Source organism: Pleurodeles waltl, chromosome 6 (assembly GCF_031143425.1).
Source record: "Pleurodeles waltl isolate 20211129_DDA chromosome 6, aPleWal1.hap1.20221129, whole genome shotgun sequence".
Classification (NCBI taxonomy): Eukaryota; Metazoa; Chordata; class Amphibia; order Caudata; family Salamandridae; genus Pleurodeles; species Pleurodeles waltl.
The window spans coordinates 1,149,692,311-1,149,711,082 of record NC_090445.1 but is presented as its reverse complement, the minus strand read 5'-3'; the positions used below and the strand labels follow the sequence as shown (position 1 = coordinate 1,149,711,082).

General features: G+C 43.5%; 1 protein-coding gene across 1 annotated transcript in view; it reads left to right on the top strand.

Annotated features, from left to right (window-relative positions):
• Window positions 1–18,772, top strand: part of WNT8B (Wnt family member 8B) — a 522,248-nt gene that overhangs the window by 250,015 nt on the left and 253,461 nt on the right. The window contains exon 2 of the mRNA XM_069240365.1: window positions 12,767–12,800. Within this exon, the coding sequence (XP_069096466.1) occupies window positions 12,767–12,800 (34 nt within the window). The remainder of the gene's footprint in view (window positions 1–12,766; window positions 12,801–18,772) is intronic.

Sequence of the window (18,772 nt, the reverse complement as noted above, 5' to 3'; positions counted from 1 at the left end):
AAACTGCCCACCCCCACGAACCAAGCCCGAAACCTCAGCATCATCCAGGATGCCAAATTCAACATGGACCACCAAATCAGCTCAGTCACATCCACCTGCTTCCACACCTTCTGCCTCTTGCGCAAGACCATCAGATGGATCCCCCTGGAACACAGAAAGACCATCGCAGATGCCCTTCTGACCAGCAGACTAGACTATGGCCATGCGCTCTATGCCGGGATCAACAAGAAGCTCACCCGCATACTACAGAACATCCAGAACTCTGCCGCCAGACTTGTCCTCAGCCTGCCCCGAAACTGCCACATGTCTCAGCTCCTGCGAACACTTCACTTGCTTCCAATAGAAAAAAGAATCACCTTCAAGATCCTCATCCATGCCCACAAAGCCCTCCATGACACCGGACCAGCCTACCTGAACAGCCAAATAAACTTCCACGTACCCCACAAGACCCTCCGATCAGCTCAACTTTCCCTCACCGAAGTACCCCACATCAGGAAATCAAAAGCAGGGGACGCTTTCTCTCCCACATTGCAGCCACGGCCTGGGACACCCTCCCGCTTCACCCCAACGAAACGTTTTCCCTCCCCAACTTCACAAAGGAGTTGAAGACATGGCTTCTTGGAGAACCACGTCACTGATGGTAGCTACTCAAACCCCCCCCCTGCGCCTTGAGACCCTTATGGGTGAGTAGCTGCTCTATATAAGCAATGCCTGATTGATTGATTGATGGTAGGACACTGCCCCCATACAGGGGTATAACATCAAAGAGTTATTATGCCTATCATATAGTAGTTGGCTTCCCAACAACTTTTAAGTGGGAGATGGTTGTTTGCACAAGTGGAAACTCCATTTTTATTATTTCTCCCCACCCTAAGATTTTTCTCCATCATAGGAGGGCAGAGTGACTATTTGATTAGTAAACCATCAGTGTCAGTAGATGGGACTCTCTTCCATATGTTTTAAAATTAAAATTGTAGATTGATAAGAATTTGATTATTAATGATGATTTTTTGCTAAAAACGATACTAACAAATTACTTAACAGTTCAAATAATGTATATTGATGTTACCATTTGGATTATATATATATATTTTTTTTCGCTTTATACTCATCAAAATTAAAAGAAATTGCTAACAGATCAACTGAATGCACAAAGAACTTATCAAATTGACTGTATATTTCATTGATTGTATTGGCTTTTATGTGCTTTTATGGCTAAATAGCTGAATAAAGATTTTACATGGTATGGTTTAGAGGATGGAGTAAGGCTTGCCCTTCACCCACAGACTGACACTAGGTATAAATGTGGATCCCACAGACCTCTCCTCGGACCAACTCCTGGATCTGTAAGGAATCTGAAGGAGAGCTGCCCTGCTACCTGAAAAACCTAAAGGAAAACTGTACCTACTTGCCTTGAACCCAGGGCACAGGACCCCCGAAGGAATTCCAAGGATCAATTGGGTGACCTTATGTTTGAGCTCAAGGACACAACAGGTTTCAGGAGGCCTCTCTCCCTGCAATTGCGCAGCTGACCAGTTGCAAACAGACCTGTCTAGACTGTGTTTCTGACCTCTGGAGCAGTGAGTAATAACCTCCAAATTATGTCCCCCAGGTCCTGGGCCATTGGCTGGCCTTAGAGTGTACTCCTCCTGTCTCCAACTGCAAGAAGTGGGACTTGGAAACATTTTGCCAACTTTATTCCTAGAGACCAACCTGTGTCATAATCCAAGCAGCAGCTTATGACGGTAAATTACGGGTGTCCTCAATTTGCTGGTTCGCCCTGCTGAAGAAGATATGACTTCCAGAAAAGTTTCTAAGTCTGAACATAGGGGGCTTCATCAGGACTGTGACCAAGCAGCAGTGGATCTACATTAAGGCCATCCAGAGCACAAATTGTGGACGACGCCCACTCAGACTTTCCAGCTTTCATCAGTGAATGAATTCAGACCCTACTCTTGAGCTACCCACCATCATTGAGCCCCACTTCAGCTCTAATTTGCAGCTTGCCCTGCAGCCTTGTCAATGACCACTTTCTCTTAGAAGGTACATTTTTCACAAGGGCAACTTGGTCCCTGTACCCGACCCAGGCACCATTGTGATCTGTCTTAAATGATGTCTTCGACCTAGTCTAGTGTGACCAGATAACTGCGGCTGGAGCTTTGTGGTGCTATTTTTATTTCAAACTTTAGAAATTCATGTCTGGTTCTACTTATTGGATTTTTGTTGTTTTGTTTATCATTTTGTATGCATAAAATATTCTCTATTTATCCTAATTGGTTTGGGATTTTTCATGTGTTGTGTTTTCACTTTATTACTCCTTAAGTACTGCATTAACAATTTACATATTGTCTGTAAGTTAACCTGACTAAAGCTACCAGAGGGTTACAAGTACAGGTGTATTTATTGACTTCAGTGGTTCACCCTGGCAAAGATTGGGATTCTTATTTGAGATGGGATTTTTCACCCTTAACTAATACTCCAATTTCTTTGAGTGCACTACTCACAAATTATTGCTGGTACAGCAAAGGTCAAACGAGGGTGAAATGAGGGTAGCTGGAAACCCAGATCAGTTAGTCCTTTGCACTGATGGAAGAGGTGCAGTGGCAGAGAAATAGGTATGAATATTGGTCCCAACCTCCTGAAAGATAGCAAGGTAGGGACTATGGCAGACTGGATTGTGTCACAGGTTGCAGCAGCTTAAAACAGCCTCTGGATCGCAAAAAAATGACATAAAAGCATTAGTAACCCTAGCGTTAAAAAATAAATGGAAAAGTAGTCTTTAAACTCAATAGTCCCATAGATAGTTGGCTCTTCGTGGTACACGGGTTTCCCAATTATGGGTCAGGAAATACTGACTTAGCTTAATGTCTGTTTGAATAGCAGACTGACAGCATGGTGACTGTTTCTGAAGCTATCAGGCAAAGATCACACAGACTGGATTCAGAGGCAAACCAATCAGTGGCCTCTCATCTAGAGGGTTATGTAGTGGCACGCACTTCACTGCAGTTCATCCATTTTCAGAATCATCCTGAAGTTGAGCAACAGCTTGAGAACTACACAGAATGGAGAAAAAGCTATACTTTAGCTCCTTCATCTCTGAAGCTCCCCTCAAAACTCCCATAAGCCTGTCAGCCAAATACTATGGCCCATATTTATACTTTTTTAGCGCCGCATTAGCGCCGCTTTTTGACACAAAAACGGCACAAACTTACAAAATACATCGTATTTTGTAAGTTTGCGCTGTTTTTCTGTCCATTGCGTCTTTGCAAACATTGGTTGGAGTTTCACTCCTTCCTGCCAAATTGGTTGTGCAGGTCTGGCAGCAGCTGTGTGGCTGGAAAACATATAGGCGGTGATTCTAACCGCGGCGGGCGGCGGTCGCCGCCCGCCATGCGGTTACCGCCAAATGACCGCACCGCGGTCACAAGACCGCGGCGGCCATTCTGGCTTTCCCGCTGTGCTGGCGGGCGACCGCCAAAAGGCCGCCCGCCAGCACAGCGGGAAAGACCCAGCAACGATGAAGCCGGCTCCGAATGGAGCCGGCGGAGTTGCTGGAGTGCGACGGGTGCAGTAGCACCCGTCGCGAATTTCAGTGTCTGCTAGGCAGACACTGAAATTCTTTTTGGGGCCCTCTTACGGGGGCCCCTGCAGTGCCCATGCCATTGGCATGGGCACTGCAGGGGCCCCCAGGGGCCCCGCGGCACCCCCTACCGCCATCCTGTTCCTGGCGGGAGACCCGCCAGGAACAGGATGGCGGTAGGGGGTGTCAGAATCCCCATGGCGGCGGAGCGCGCTCCGCCGCCATGGAGGATTCTCAAGGGCAGCGGAAAGTCGGCGGTACACCGCCGACTTTCCGTTTCTGGCCGCGGCTGAACCGCCGCGGTCAGAATGCCCAGCGGTGCACCGCCAGCCTGTTGGCGGTGCTACCGCGGTCATTCGCCCTGGCGGTTTTTACCGCCAGGGTTAGAATGACCCCCATAGTATAAATAGGGTCCTATATGTTTTCCAGCCACACAGCTGCTGCCAGACGTGCACAACCAATTTGGCAGGAAGGAGTGAAACTCCAACCAATGTTAGAAAGATTAGCTCAGCAAGCGCCTACCCCTACCTGGAGTATTAGTGTGATGTCACCTACATCAGCTAACCTGGGGGAACAAGTTACAGGCTCATGCCATTGGTTTCTTCATAACAATTACATGAATGTTCAGTGGGGCACAGGACTGATCAGGGCTACTAGGCAACAACTGTGGTGGATGGGGTCGTTTGTGTCTGGTACCATAGGATCTGGCGTACTGTGGATCTGCAAACTTCAGCCAAGTACACACTTTCTGCATTTCGCTCTCAGGATACGAAAGGTGAGCAGTCAAAGGTTTCTGAGGGAGGCAGTTCGAGGGCAGAGAGACAGAACTCAAAGTCAACCAACAGAAGCAATAGCTCACTGTCCAGGCCAGTGTTTGTTGGGATAAAAACAGAAGTATTCTGATGTCACAACAACGTTAAACATTACACAGATAAATATGGATTCAGCCACAGGGTTCTACAAATCCATTTATGTGTTCTAGATAAGTGTTTCACCATATAATATGGCACTCTCCAGTAATAATAGACTATAGGCAATATTCAGGCACAGTTGCAAGATCACTGTTAGGCTTTCCATACATTTACCATGTTGGGTAATCCAAGAGATTGTTTTGTTCAATTTGTGAGCAAAAGAGTTCACACTGGCAATTGCTATTCTCCTAACTGCAAGCTTATCTAAATGAGCTCATGATAAAGACTCTCAGTCTTTTGTTTTCAGGCCCCAGGTTTTGTGGTGATTTCTGATGCACTCTTCAAAGTTGTAATTTCAGTCTCTTCATCAGTGGTGTAGGATCGTGCGTGTCAGCCTCAATACTTACATGGGCCACTCGGAACAAACAGCATAGCATGTCTGGGTGACGTGTTCATCATTGGCCTTTGCTGGCCCCGGCCAATGGGGCAGGTTTCCCCTTATGACAGCATCACTGCAAGCTACACCACCTGTTGAGGCAGAGGCAGGGCAAGTAAATCGGTTCACATTTCAGGGAACTTGGATGGCATGCTGTTGCTCGGGTTACTAGATACTTCAGGCAGTTCGCTACATGAACCATGCAGTGATGGCCGTTGGCCCCTCACCGCTCAGGTGGATGAAGGTTTGTTTCTGGTGCAAGTCAACTTCTGAATGCTCCACATGCTGGGAACACAGTAAGGCTTCTCCTTCTGGACAGCCTCTCCTTCTGCAGGGCTGGGCACTCACTTTCCCAGTCGCAGCAGGCAGTCAAGCTTCTAGGCACAAGGCAGACCTACAACTTTTCCAGCAATGTATGCAGACTTCAGGCGATGTCCCCTCACCTTTTAGCTACTGGCAATCCTGAAGACACCAGATCTTGACCACAGCAGCTCTTCAAGCAATCCCTTCCTTGGTCAGGAAGACCTTGGAACTGATTTGTAGCACACTTTTCCTCATTTGTTTGACAGGGATATTGATCAAATGTATAAAGTCCTGTAACTGGTTTTTGGTAGCTGACTTTCAAATTACATTTTCTGTCTGCACTGCAGGCACAGCTTTTGTGCAAGGAGATGGCTCACACAACAGGTAGTCATGATGCTGGGTCCAAGTAAGAGTATTACAAAACATGGGCAGAATGATGTGTGAAGTCTCTGGGCCTGGCTGCATGTCATCAGCCTTTCTGAAGCAGCAAACACGGAAGCACAAAATGGATGTCCTCCCTAGAAATGTCCTAACCCTTCACAACAGAATATGTGCATCACCTCTTCATCCTTACCATCCACCAAATAGCAGTGCTCAGGACAGACTAATCAGCACTCCCCTGCTAAAGGTCTTCATAGAATCTATAAGGCCCTGGGTCTACTCCCTTCAGTTCCAGGAATGAAGGCAGTACATTTCAACTGTCTCAGGAAGCTGCATTCCAACCTCCATCTTGTGCCACGTCAAACCAGGGAGTATTCAAAATGGTTCCATTGATTAGTCACTAACGAAATATTGGTGTCTTGCTACCATCCACATCTCATATACATGGACTCTGCGTGTTCACAGAGTATCAGTGGAAGGGCCTGGGTGTCACATCTAATTGGATTCTTTGATAAGTGGGGCCAGTTAGCCTCACTCATTAAGAAGCAGAGAAAAGGTTTCCTCAGTGCTATTAGTTCACAGACATTGCTATGCTGCCACCACTGCTTCATGTCCACTACCCAGCATATGAACAGTAGTCTCTTGTCACTTATGAGGGCATGTTTGTTCCCAATCCAAGTCACAGAACATAAACTAGATCTCACATTAGCAGTAACAGGCCTTGGCTTCTGCACACACACTAGATTAACATGTGAGATGGGCCAAGAAAAATCAGCATCCATGTTTCACATTCATCTGGGGTACTCAGAGCACGGGTACACTCCTGTTTGCTATTTTAGGTACGTTCCCACCCAATAGTTATACAACAAGGCCTACCTGAGTCCTACATATGTCTCTAGATAGTGTTCAGCCAGGAACTAGAGTAGTATAACAGGCCACTCAGGAGCCTACTCCGAAAAGAGAACTAGAGCTCCATGAGCTTTCACACTCGCCTCCCTAGTATGGTCAAGGTGAAAGAGGTGAAACAATTAATGTGAGCACACCCCTTCTCACTGGCCTGCTTATGACCAGAAGGCAATAAAGTAGCTGCTTGGCCTGGCCCTGACACAGGTAGGAGAGGGCCTATAGCTATAGGCCAACTCCCAATAATGCCTAAGAAATAAATATATTCTTGGCATACCTCCGCATGGCCTGATGTTATCGGGATGATGAAGTGGCACTATGCACTGGCCAGTCCAGGTTGCTGGAGTTGCAATGTCTTGAAGAGCACCCGTCATGCCCAGGGACTTAGAATAATATTTTAGTAGGGCCTCTTAAGACCAGTTAGTCCTCTGTTTCTTCCATAAGCCACTCAGCCTATCCTTGGGAGGGGGACAGGCAATGAGAAGGCATGGCAGGTCAGCTGCCGCCAGGTTCCCCATGTTGACAGTGACAGAGTAGGTGCGACTAATCCCAGTGCTCTAGGCCTTTGATTTACCAAAATCTTTGTAGCATTTTGTGTGTATGGATATGTATGTGAATTAGCTTTCCATTTTTATCTCCAAGGAGGATATCAATTTTCCTTTCCTCAACCTGGGTAACGTGCATTTTGACAAGCATTTCAAGCCAGGGTTCTGTTTTATGATACAACGTTGTGAGCAGAGAGACTGTTATATATATCTGTGGTTTCTAGGTTGATGTCTGTGACAGTGCTGTCAGTGCGGCCGTGGTTTGTCACCTACATGGACTTAGTGAAGAGTTTTTCTATACGATGGTAAGGGATTCTGTTCAGCCTGTAACTTTTCAGTATAACCATTTTTAGGTGAGAAACGACTAACGGTGTGTGGTGTTATGGTTAGCTATTGCTTGCTTTTTGGTTGGAAGTTGAAAGTCTAAATATTGGTTTTGCAAAGGTGTATTGGTTGCATGTGGTAAGGGTTGTCTAAGATATACTAAATGTGTTTAGTGTGTAGGGGCCTAGAAGGCCAGGGTATGCTCTTGTGAATTGTGGTGCACCATCACTAGCTCTGAAGCTTTCCACTTCCATGTTTCTATTTTGGCAATAGTCTCTGAACACTCAGTTTAAATAATTGTTATTAATCTCCTGGATTCTGAGCTCCTTTCTGCACAGCGTGGAATGGATTAAATCGCCGAGTAAATGTCTAAGCTTGCAAGCTGAAAGACAACAAGTTGCAGGGTGCAAGAGTAGAACACCCACATTAAAACCAAGTCATTTAAATTAACCGTAATGCACAGGTTATAAAGATTCTACCCGATCCACACAAATATTCTGATCACACCTGGCATATTGATTGCGGGCCGGAGCATCTACTCTTATAAATTGCGGGTCCATGTGGAGTGTAGGAAACGGGAAAGTGTCCCACAACACCTCCCTGTGTATACCAGAAGGAAAATCCATAGACAGACTTATACTCAAATCAGACCTGACAGATACCCTAGCAATAATTTGTAGGTGGGACCCTCCTTTGCCAGTCACCCTGATTTGGAAAAAGTAACAAGTGAATTTTCTACTAACCTTAATTCAGTTTCACGTAGTAGTAGCTGTAGCAAAATATTAGCAATGATCAGGGTCACATTGACAATGGCAAACAGTATTCAAGGTCAGTATCTCAAAACATTATTTACACAGATATCTTATCCTAAAGAGAATTCACTAGAAATGAATCACAGTGAGAGGTGTAATACCAACAGGGATAGCTGTCTTTAGGGTGATGGCATCTGTTCTTGGAGCGGTCAGCAGGTGCCAAAGAGATACATCTTGCTAACAGGCAAGGTAACCTCCATAAACTAGATCTTTGGAAAATGATGTTCTCCGTGCACATTATTAGAATTTTTGTAGTCTCTACCACAATATATAAAACTGTGAAACAGATTGTCTGTCTTTCTCATGATGTTTATGAGAACATTTAGACGGAATTACACAACCACAGGGCAGCGTAGGCCTAAAATTAATGTTAGGTCAGACACTGGGTATAAAAACAGGTTTCAGTTTGAACGATTAAACTAGAAAACATGTGTATACTAGAAGTATCGTACATAACGTAACTGTGTTGCAAAAGAACAAAAAGATTTGGATTATAAAACAAAAAACATGCCCATGTATTGTATTGTATTGCAGCATTTATATAGCGCGTTCTACTCTTATGTGGGATGCTAAAGCACTTTCCTACATGGGTAGCATGTTACACCATGTACGGTGTGTGGTTGGAAGGGTGCTGTCTTGGTTTACGTTCTCTGTGGGAAGTGTTCCATGTCATGCTTAAAGGCCACAGAGGTGCAGTTATCGTGTTATGGGATGCAACTCTTAGCTCTGTGATGAATGAGGAAGTGTTAGAGACAGGTGAGCAGTTTATTGTTTTCAGTAAGCCTGTGGCTTTGAGCAGCTCTGTAGGTCCCTTTATGGTATTTCTTTTTTCACAGTCCACTTAGCTGTTACTACAACGGGTTGTCCATTCTGAGATATTTTGCTTAAAATTGAAAGTTTATGCTCCTGACCAGGTGTAGGTTGGAGGAAGACATAGATCATAAATCTGCTGGGATGGACTTTGTTATTATCATTCCCCATGTAATTGCCTTTGTGAGATGTCAAAAGGCAGTTATGGTATGTAACTAGTTGAGACCTGCAGTGATAAACCAAGTTAAAGTCCTCCATTGCCAGCTGTATGTGGCAGATCTCTTACGTTGTTTTATACCTGTTCATTTGTGGTGCGTGGTTTATTGCAATGGACGGGTACAGTACTCAAGGATGAACAATACCAATATCAGTTTCGTTTTATGTGAGTGTGAAAGTGTCAAGCAGTATGAGGAAATGATTATGCCGTCTGCATGTACTACAGTCGACTGCCCAACCGTTGAGTGATATGGGATTAGTGTGCGTTTTATATATATTGCATTGCATTGTAATTGCATTTATATAGCACCTACTAATCCTGATAAGGTATTGTAGTGCATTACGTCTGGCAGAATGCTGCTGTGGAACCCATGGTTAGTAGAGTTTTTTTGTCTTATTGTTGGTTATTTAGATTAGTGTTGCACTATTAAAGAAATCATGCCATGTATTTACTCCTGTTTCCATGTGGTAGGTTAAATTAATAAGCATTAGGCGTGATCTTCAGCGGAAGGGGGGATATGTGAATTCAGGCATTGGTTGGTGGTATTAATAGGTGAGCTGTAGGAGATTAGATATTGTTAGGTTTAAAGGGTGTGACTTTCAAAGGAGAGGTGATCTTGGAAATGAGATGTGGGAAATTTGTATTGATTCAATAATAGAGATGAAAGCAAACGTACGTGACTTAGAGTAGGCTGTGCTCAGAGAAAAGAGGCAAGTAGAGGATGGAAATAAGAGAGTCATTTGAATGAAAAAGGAAAGTCAACAACCAAAAGTTTTATATCAATGTCAGTTTTCATGCAAGGTTTTTTATGACTATTGTGGAGGCTTTTTGAGATTACATGCAAACTATAGAAATAAACAACATTATTTGCATGTGTTGCAATATCATTGTAAGCCAAGAGAACACCAGTGCACACACAAACCACCCTCATTTGTCAGTGAATAGGTTGAAAATAAATGCTTCACAGGACAGGTAGTACTGGGCTGTCTCTAGGCTGAAGAATCAACAACATAGGCACAATGAGATCCTGCATCTGATTGTCATTCAGTCTTCCTGTACCATCACTCAGACACACAAAAGGAAAGGTCCTGTCCAGAACGCCACCACTTGAACAACTGAAACCACAGCCACCCTCACTCTTGAACCACACACCAATCATCTACCAACCTGCAGTACTCAGGAAAAGCAAGCAGTCACTAGCCCTTTCCTAACAAAGCACTGATTGAACTTATAAAGGAGAACTGTGTCCCCACACTCTTGCTCTGCTGTCTGCTCTCCATCTTCAAGCACAGGAATGATTGCAGGCTATTGGTCATTAGAGATATGGCTATCCGAGCACATGGCATGCCTTAATAGGCTTAAAGTGTCGTTTTTTTTTTAAATCTCCCAATTGGGGGTGGTGCCTATTGTCTTTTCGTTTTTTCGGGATAAGAGGGGCGTGTAGATCGTACATACAGGTTTGGCATGCTGTGTGTGACTTTCCTCGGGGCCAAATGTCGTTTTCTAAATGTCCTTTATTATGACGACGATGTTGATAATAATAAAGTTGATGTGAAACACTTGTATACTACCTTTTCAACTTTAACACCTCACACCACACTGTTTGTCTTAATGCCTTCAACTGTCAAGAGGATTAGGAGTAGCATTGTGTTTTCAGAACTGTTCTTAACTGGTTTGGAGAATGTTCTGGTCTAAGATTTTCCTGCCAAAGTGTGATTGGATTCGAGTATTTGGGTTATCTTATCGGTGTGCTGTGCATAGGCATAGTGAAGCATACAGGCCCTAGTACAGGTGATGTGATGCCGAACTTTATATATGGGAAAAGAAGCGAGAATTGAAGCAAGTGAAGCTGTGCTTTAGTTAATAATGCGTGAGCGGCATTTGGAAAGGTGGGCAAGGCAGGTGTTGCTGTTGATGTGATAAGAACTCGGGTGAAGATTTAAGAACCCATAGCGCCTCCTTGCGCCACATTAGCATTATTTGTTTTATGCTAATATGGCCCAACTGAGCCGAAATCGCTGTGCTTAATTCACAAAGTGGAGCAATGCAAGCATTGAGCCACTTTGTAACCCTTTGCGCTACATTATACCTGCGCCAGGCATAATGTATGCAAAAGGGGCGTTCCCCTGTAAGGGCGGACAAAAAATTGGCTCAAAGAAATCTAAGAGATTTCTTTGAGTCATTCGTTTTGGCACTTTTAACGTCTGCTTAGAGCAGGCATTAAAAGGAGGCAATCCATTGTTTTCAATGGGCCTCAATAAACTTTGCTGGATTAGCGTGACATTTGTTTACACTAATCCTGCAAAGCTCAGAACTAGCGTCAAAAATTCTGACACTAGTTCCCTAACTACCACCAAGGTGCATTTTATCTTAGATACGGTGCACACATGGTTGTTTTTGGGGGGCCCTGAGGTGCACAAGAAAAGTAACGCTGTACTGGGTGCAGCACCACTTTTCTTAAATCAGTACCTCAGTGTTTTGGTGAATGCGGTGCCTTTAGTAGTAGGGAATGGTGGGATGTTTGTGTGTAGTGAATGCAGCTTGTGTAGTGTTTGTGTTTTGGGTTTGTTGTTAGCATTGATAACTTGATATATAAGAGGTGATGGGAGTGGCAGTGTTGGGTGCTGGCATATGGGTGTAATGTGTGTCTAGAGGGTGTATGTTGCTAGGGCTGAAGTGAATCACATGTTTAGTTCGGATTGTGTCTGTTGAGAGACGTGAAAGTGGAGGTTTATATGCTGTGTTTGTCTGATGCAAAGTGCCTAATTAGAGTTGTAAAGCTGTGTGTGATGATGTATGGATTGAGAATTGATCAGTATGTGCTAGAGTGCATCGCGGTGGGTGAGATGTGAGGGTGAGATGTGTTGGTTTTGTAGAGCTCAGTCCAACTTCAAGGTGGTGTGTGTTTGATGTGCTTCTAGCTCCATACCGTAGTATGTGGGTTTACTTCTTGGGTGAATAGTTTCATTGCTCCTTCAGCGCAGTAAAGGTTGGTATGAGAATTAAAATACAACAAACTAACTGTTGCAGCGGGTGTTAGGTGTTTAATACCTGATGCTTCGCATGGCAGTGACACAGGATCATCGTTAAGGTGTTACTTTTTTGCCTCTGCAAAATGTTGATACCATGACTACTTTTGCCTGGCAACCTTTAGTAAAATGTGAATTTGAATACATATAACCTATATTTTTATACAGCATTATGTACATTTGCTTGTAAAAGCATCAACACTTGTGGATTGGATAGTTTATCTTAATGGGAAGCATTTCATCTCAATGATATATATGTGTGTGTGTGTGTGTGAGTGCATATACATATATATATATATATATATATATATATATATATATAAAGAGAGAGAGAGAAAGAGTGTGAGAGAGAGAAAGACAAGGGGATGGCAGGGAAAGAGAGATCCTATTTTCCACATTGCAACTTTCACTGATGTGGAATTTGTGGAAACAAAAATGTGGAATTTCAGGCATTTTCTGTAGAGCAACATTGGAATGTGTGTGACTCCGTTAATTCTTTGGTCTGTCTCTTCCAGGTCAGTGAACAATTTTCTGATGACTGGACCCAAGGTAAGAGTTTGTTCTATGTGCTAGCTTTTATTCAACGCATTCTGTCCTCCTTTTTCATCTCCATCTCAACCACAGTAATACACCTTTACATTGTAGACAAATTGGCATAATGCCAGTCATTCTTCTCATATGGTGGGCAGCTACAGCTTGATTATGCCAGGCCTGATGTCAATCTGGCCCTGGAATAATGTGGTAATGCTTGCTATGTTGTGGGCATCCATGACATGGTGGGGCCCATACCTTTGACAATGCTGTGCCTTGTGTCATGGTGGTAATTCCTAGCATATTATGGGCACCCACAACCCCTGTTACGAGCTGCCTGTGGAATAATGGTGATAATTCTAGCAATATTGTGGGCATCCATGACATGAGAAGATGATTCATGCAAGACAGAATCTATCCATATGTGGAAGTAGAACATGTGAGTGCCAGAGGAAAATGACAAACTGATGTGTGGACATCAAACACACATTGAAATGAAAAAGGTTTTATAACAGCAGAAATATAGTGTTTTTTTCTTGAAAATAATATGCTTTTGATTAAGAGTGTAATGAACTAGTATTTGTGAACACTTAATATAGCACCTAGAAGGAGGGATAGCACATAGAAATAGTATGGGATAGCGGCTCGGAACAGCACAGTTAGGGCTGCATTGCTAAGAAGTGGCACAGCGCTGTGCCAAATTTGGCAACGACATGCTGCCTCCCTTCAGAAACACCAGGATGCACCGTACATAATATAGTTTGGCACACCCCTGTGTTTTCCCTAGCGCTGGTGCTAAAATTAGCTGCTAAGCACCAACGCAGGCACCCTTGCACCATAGTGCAAGGATTCCTGCGTTCAGGGAATGATTGTTTCTGTGCAGGATGGTGTCTCTTCCTGCACATAAACAATCAATAATGGTGATTTGCTTGTCCTACCTGTGCTGCGCAATGCAACACACATAAGAGTAGCAAATCGTCATTATTTAGTGATTGTTTATGTGCATGAGGAGTCACCTTCCTGCACATAAACAATAATTAATGGAGCTTTACTCTTCCTATGTGTGCTGCAGAATGCAGCACACATAGGAAAGCAAAAAGGAGGAGACATAAAAGTATTTCTCCTTGTTATGCCATGCTAACAGCAACCCTGGGGTGGGGTTAGTTTTTGGTGCTGCTTCAGATTTACGAATCCTCTTAAATCTGGAGCAGCGCCAAAATACGATGGGTGTTACAGTGGAATGCCCACGCAATGCATGCCCGTTTCACGAAAAGTTATGCATGTAAAGGGGCCGTGTTTACAAAGAGACATTGTAAAAAGTGGCTTAACACCGAATTGTAAATATGGGGCAGAGCATTGCACCACCGGAAAGTCGGTAAAAGTGACGTTCCTGTGGTGGAATGCCCTTGTAAATGAGAGCCTTACTTTCCCATAACAGATTTTGGTGTAACTTGTGAGCAAGGGTCTGAAAGGTTAACAATATTATTAGGAATATTGTTGATAGACTTCTCAACGAAGCAAGACTAAAGCATATGGAGCTGCTTGGTACCATGATCTTTTAAAACGTAATAAAATGTACCATGGGAGCAGCAGAAACTGGAAGAGGACCACGGTTTAATAAACAAAGCTTTCACATGCTCCCTTAGTTGTGATGCTTAATGAGGACAAAGATCCATGTCCATGCGCTGATCACACTGTTTTGGCTAGAGACAGGCTTGATAACCAGTCCCTCTAACCCCCGAGTTTTTCAAACGTTTTCGCCTGAGAGCCCCTAAGCAAAATACTTTCAAGTCAGGTCGTCTCCAAAACATTATGGAAAGGAATAGGGGAAATGGGAGAGACAGGACTGAGCATGGGGCTTATTAGAAAATTTCAGGGGTACTTTTCTATATGTGATAACCCAGACTAAATGTGAGACTTTTGAAAACGCAAATGCCCCAAAGAAACCCTTACTTGTCCCAAAACTACTGCTCCTCATAACTGGGGTGTTAAGAGTCCCTCGCAATCCCAGGCCCCAATACAATTGCACCTGCTGCTCTAATGATAACTGAGGCCCTGAGAAGCAGGTTATCACCTCTGCCACTTTCACCCTTTCAACCCCTTACCTAACCATCACTTCAATCATCAAACAGTCGCTCTGTATTTTTAAAGAAAAAAATGAGCTCCCACATGTTGTTCCCATTTTTCCTGCAAGTGTGCCATTGAACATAATGTTAGAAAGGAATTAAGCCCTCATGCCGCTTTTCACAGTGAGATCATCATAATTGTGATGCAATGGGCCCCTCAGTCCCCTGGGCCTCAGTGCAACAGCACCTGCTTCATTAACGGTAGCCACTGCCTCGCAAAGTAGGCTAGCTCATTTGCCATTTGTTAAATACAACAGCTTCCATTGCTCCGAGGCTGAAAGCACCACTGATATAGCAACTGAGCACTGGGCCCTAATACAAGAAAAGAAGGATAGTGAAACAGCCATGGTTTGGTTTTAGTTGGTTCCCCGTGCCAATGGGTCATGGTACTACTGTACCTGCAGCACCAATTATACTTTCTGCCGCTTTGTCTTAAAAATAGCAGTAAGGGTGACCTTGGCATTAAGGGCAGTGGGTCCCAAACTCCACTTTTTCGTGATACGACAGCCATAATTGGGGTGCAGTGGCCCGTTAGACCCCTGGCCCCAGTACTTGCTGCACTACTGGTAGTGATGGCCCATTAAAAAAAGCCCCATACATAGCCCCTTCCCTGGGAGCATTTAAGAAACTGTCTCTGTCCATTTGTAAACAAAAAAATGAGCCCCCACATAATGCCCCTCCTTTCTGAGCCACATCGTTGCACTGCCCATGGATGTTGCTCCTTTCATCTTTCTCCTGGGCCATTACTCTGAGGCCCTAGGGTCCTGAGGATAGGGGCTCTTCATCTGAATGGATTCCTGTTGGCCTCCTCACTGCCACCCCCCGGACTCACGTTTTACAAAAACAGCTGTCCTTGAACAGTGAATATTGGCTTGAGGTGCCTCCGCCTAAAACAAAAGTGGGAGCAGGGGGGGGGGAATGGTTATTGAGAGCCAAGGAAGAACACACCTTCTCACCAGCCTTTAACAGAGGGACTCACTTAAAGCTTCATGGTGACAAAAATGTATTCTTTTTAAGAGGCAATGGGACAGTTCTATCTGCTAAGTCATGGAGTAATGGAGACAAGTACAAACATGTTTGCACTGGTGCAGTATGATTACTTATTGCTAAATATATATATTTTGAAAGCTCTTGTTTTTATCTCAAACACAACATACTTTTGTGGCAGTCAAGCTGTTACATTGTCTAATACAATTTTAAAATAACGACACATATTCACAGCGCCAGGATACCCCATGCGGGTTTTACAAATACACGTAACATAACAGTGCTTTCTGTCAGATGCTGGGACCTTGTAGCACTATAAATGCACAAGTGATTATTCCCCACTCCGCAAACTGGGATTCAACTGTGTGCCTGTTTGGTCTCACACACAGAGACAACTGCGGTGATTGAATTAATTAACTGTGGATTCATATGGTAAAAGAGTACAAGAGTAAATTTCCCACCAATTAGTTTAACTTGCATTTATTTTTCCTTTAGGCTGAGTGTCATTTTATATGCAGTTACTTGAAGGCAAAAAACACAACACAATACTTAAATACTGTGCTCTTTTTTTGGTCACCTCTTCACCCTGCCACCACACTCACGGATCTCACCTCCATGGCACTCAGGATCACTGTTCCCTTACTTTTGTATGTAGTTCAAATGAAGACACCTGGATATGCGCCAGGCAAACAAGGTCATGCTTCATGGGCTTCTGCAATTACAAGTACTTCCAAGGGCATACAGTAGGAATACGTGGGAATACAGCCAAGGACCATCCGTGGGGCGGGCCCTCACAGTTTGAAGACCTCCACTTTACCACCTGTGAGAGGCAAAGGCATTGAGAAAAGAGCGATCACAACTGCACAGGCTAGACAGATCTCAAACTAGAAAGTTCTAAAATGACCACCTTTATAACTTAGCCACTTGTAATACACCAGGTGGGATATTTGCTGCATTTGGGATAGAGTATCCCATCTGCCAAACTCTAAAGTTTTCAATCTTCTAACAGTAAGGCTACTCTTGAGTTACATCGTCCTTTAGTTTATCTAGGGTTTATAGGCTAAGGACTACTATTAAAGAAATCTGACATGCTCAGACTCAAGCATGTAACCTATATTTTATGTTACAGAAATCTTAGTGGCTAGGGGCGCAGACAGAAATACATCATGTTACATAGATCCCACAAAAAAATGAATCAAAGGGGAGTGGGTGATTGTGCTACTTAAATCTGTACAACTTGCACTTAAAGGGAGATTAGCTGCTTTTGTGTGGTGTATCTGGCGTTGAATCTGGTAGACTAAATGAGTCTCTGCAACACTGGAAAGCCCAGCAACACAACGCAGAGCACTGCAATAAAGGGAAGTATTTGATGGGTTATTGTATTTATTACAGAGATGTCTCCATTCCTCGTGCATACTCTCTGTTCATTTTCATCACTAATCCTTCTATTAGAATAAATGCATGCTGATACCCTCTACCCCAGGGGTTGTCTCAGTTTCTTGTGTTGAGTGAGAGTTGTATGACGACTCCTTTGTCCCAAGAACTCAGTGGCCAAGATTTGATAGAAAAGTTGTTTGGATTAGTTTCTTGATAACTGGCACATCTCAGTCAAGAATCCAGGCCCAGATTTACTAGATTCTCACGAAGTTGGGCGCAGCAGGCAAAATAAATCTGTGCTGTCCTGTGTGAGAAGGTGAGAGCAGGAGAGCGCCATATTTACAGAAATATGGCGTTCTTCTCCCCTCGCCCTAGTGCCGGCGCAGAAATCTGCTGCCTTCTACCACACACACACCTTTTCACAATAGTGCAAGGGTGTCTGCATGAGTCTAGCATAGGTTTTGTACTGGAAGGATAGCATTCCAGTACAAAATACTATGCTTAGACACACTTTAAAACTTTTCCCACTTTGAATGTGTTCTTTACAGTGCAGCATGCATGCAAAGTCGAAAAAGAAAGGAGAAATAAAAGTATTTCTCCGTGATAGCGCCTTGTTGGAATGGCACTATTTTGTGACGCAAAACCATGTTTCCTTTTGGTAGTATCTAAGGTTTTGCATCAAAAACCTTGGGTGGTTGCATGGGAACGCCCATTCACCACCCATGGAACACCCCCTTGACATTAAGTATTGCAAAGCAGTGCTATGCACTGTTTTGCATAACATTTCAGTGATTTTTCAGCATAAAATAAGTTTTGCGCTGGAAAGTAAATCGATGAAAAAAGATTTTGCATCGTTTTGCGCCACTTTTGTGATGCAAATAAGACATAAAATCTTAGTAAATATACCCCTCAGTATCCAATCTAAGACAAGGGGAATTGAGTTTATTGACCCAAAATGGAAAGATAATATTCGGTAGCAAAATGTGTGTGTTTTCATAATCTGACAAGTTAATATTTGGGAATAGAATTATTACATTTGCAGATAAACATCTGAAGCTGATTTTTCAGTGATAATCACTAACTGTCAGAACTTACCCTGTGGAATTTGGCTAACCAATCTGTTGGCTGAACTTGTATGGTCTCTGTTACATGAGTGATAACACTACTGCACGTTAGCATATTTTCATCCGTCTCTTACACTGAGGTTGTCAGTTTTTTATATATGATTGAGAACATAATTCAAAGGGGCAGTATGGAAAAATAAAAGGAAGTGAATGTAGATGCTAAATTGTGAGAATGCATTTCTTGATCTGCCTGTGACAGTTGTGGATTTTTAGAATTTTTAAAGAAATTGTGTAGAAGAATACACCATTTTGCTATCATTTTCTCAAAACGTTCTTGAGGTGCGTGTAGCTCCAACATGCCTGGAGATCAAACAAAAAAACATTTTTCAATGGGTGCCTGTTCAGAACATGTGCTTTTATGAAATTTACGTGAAAA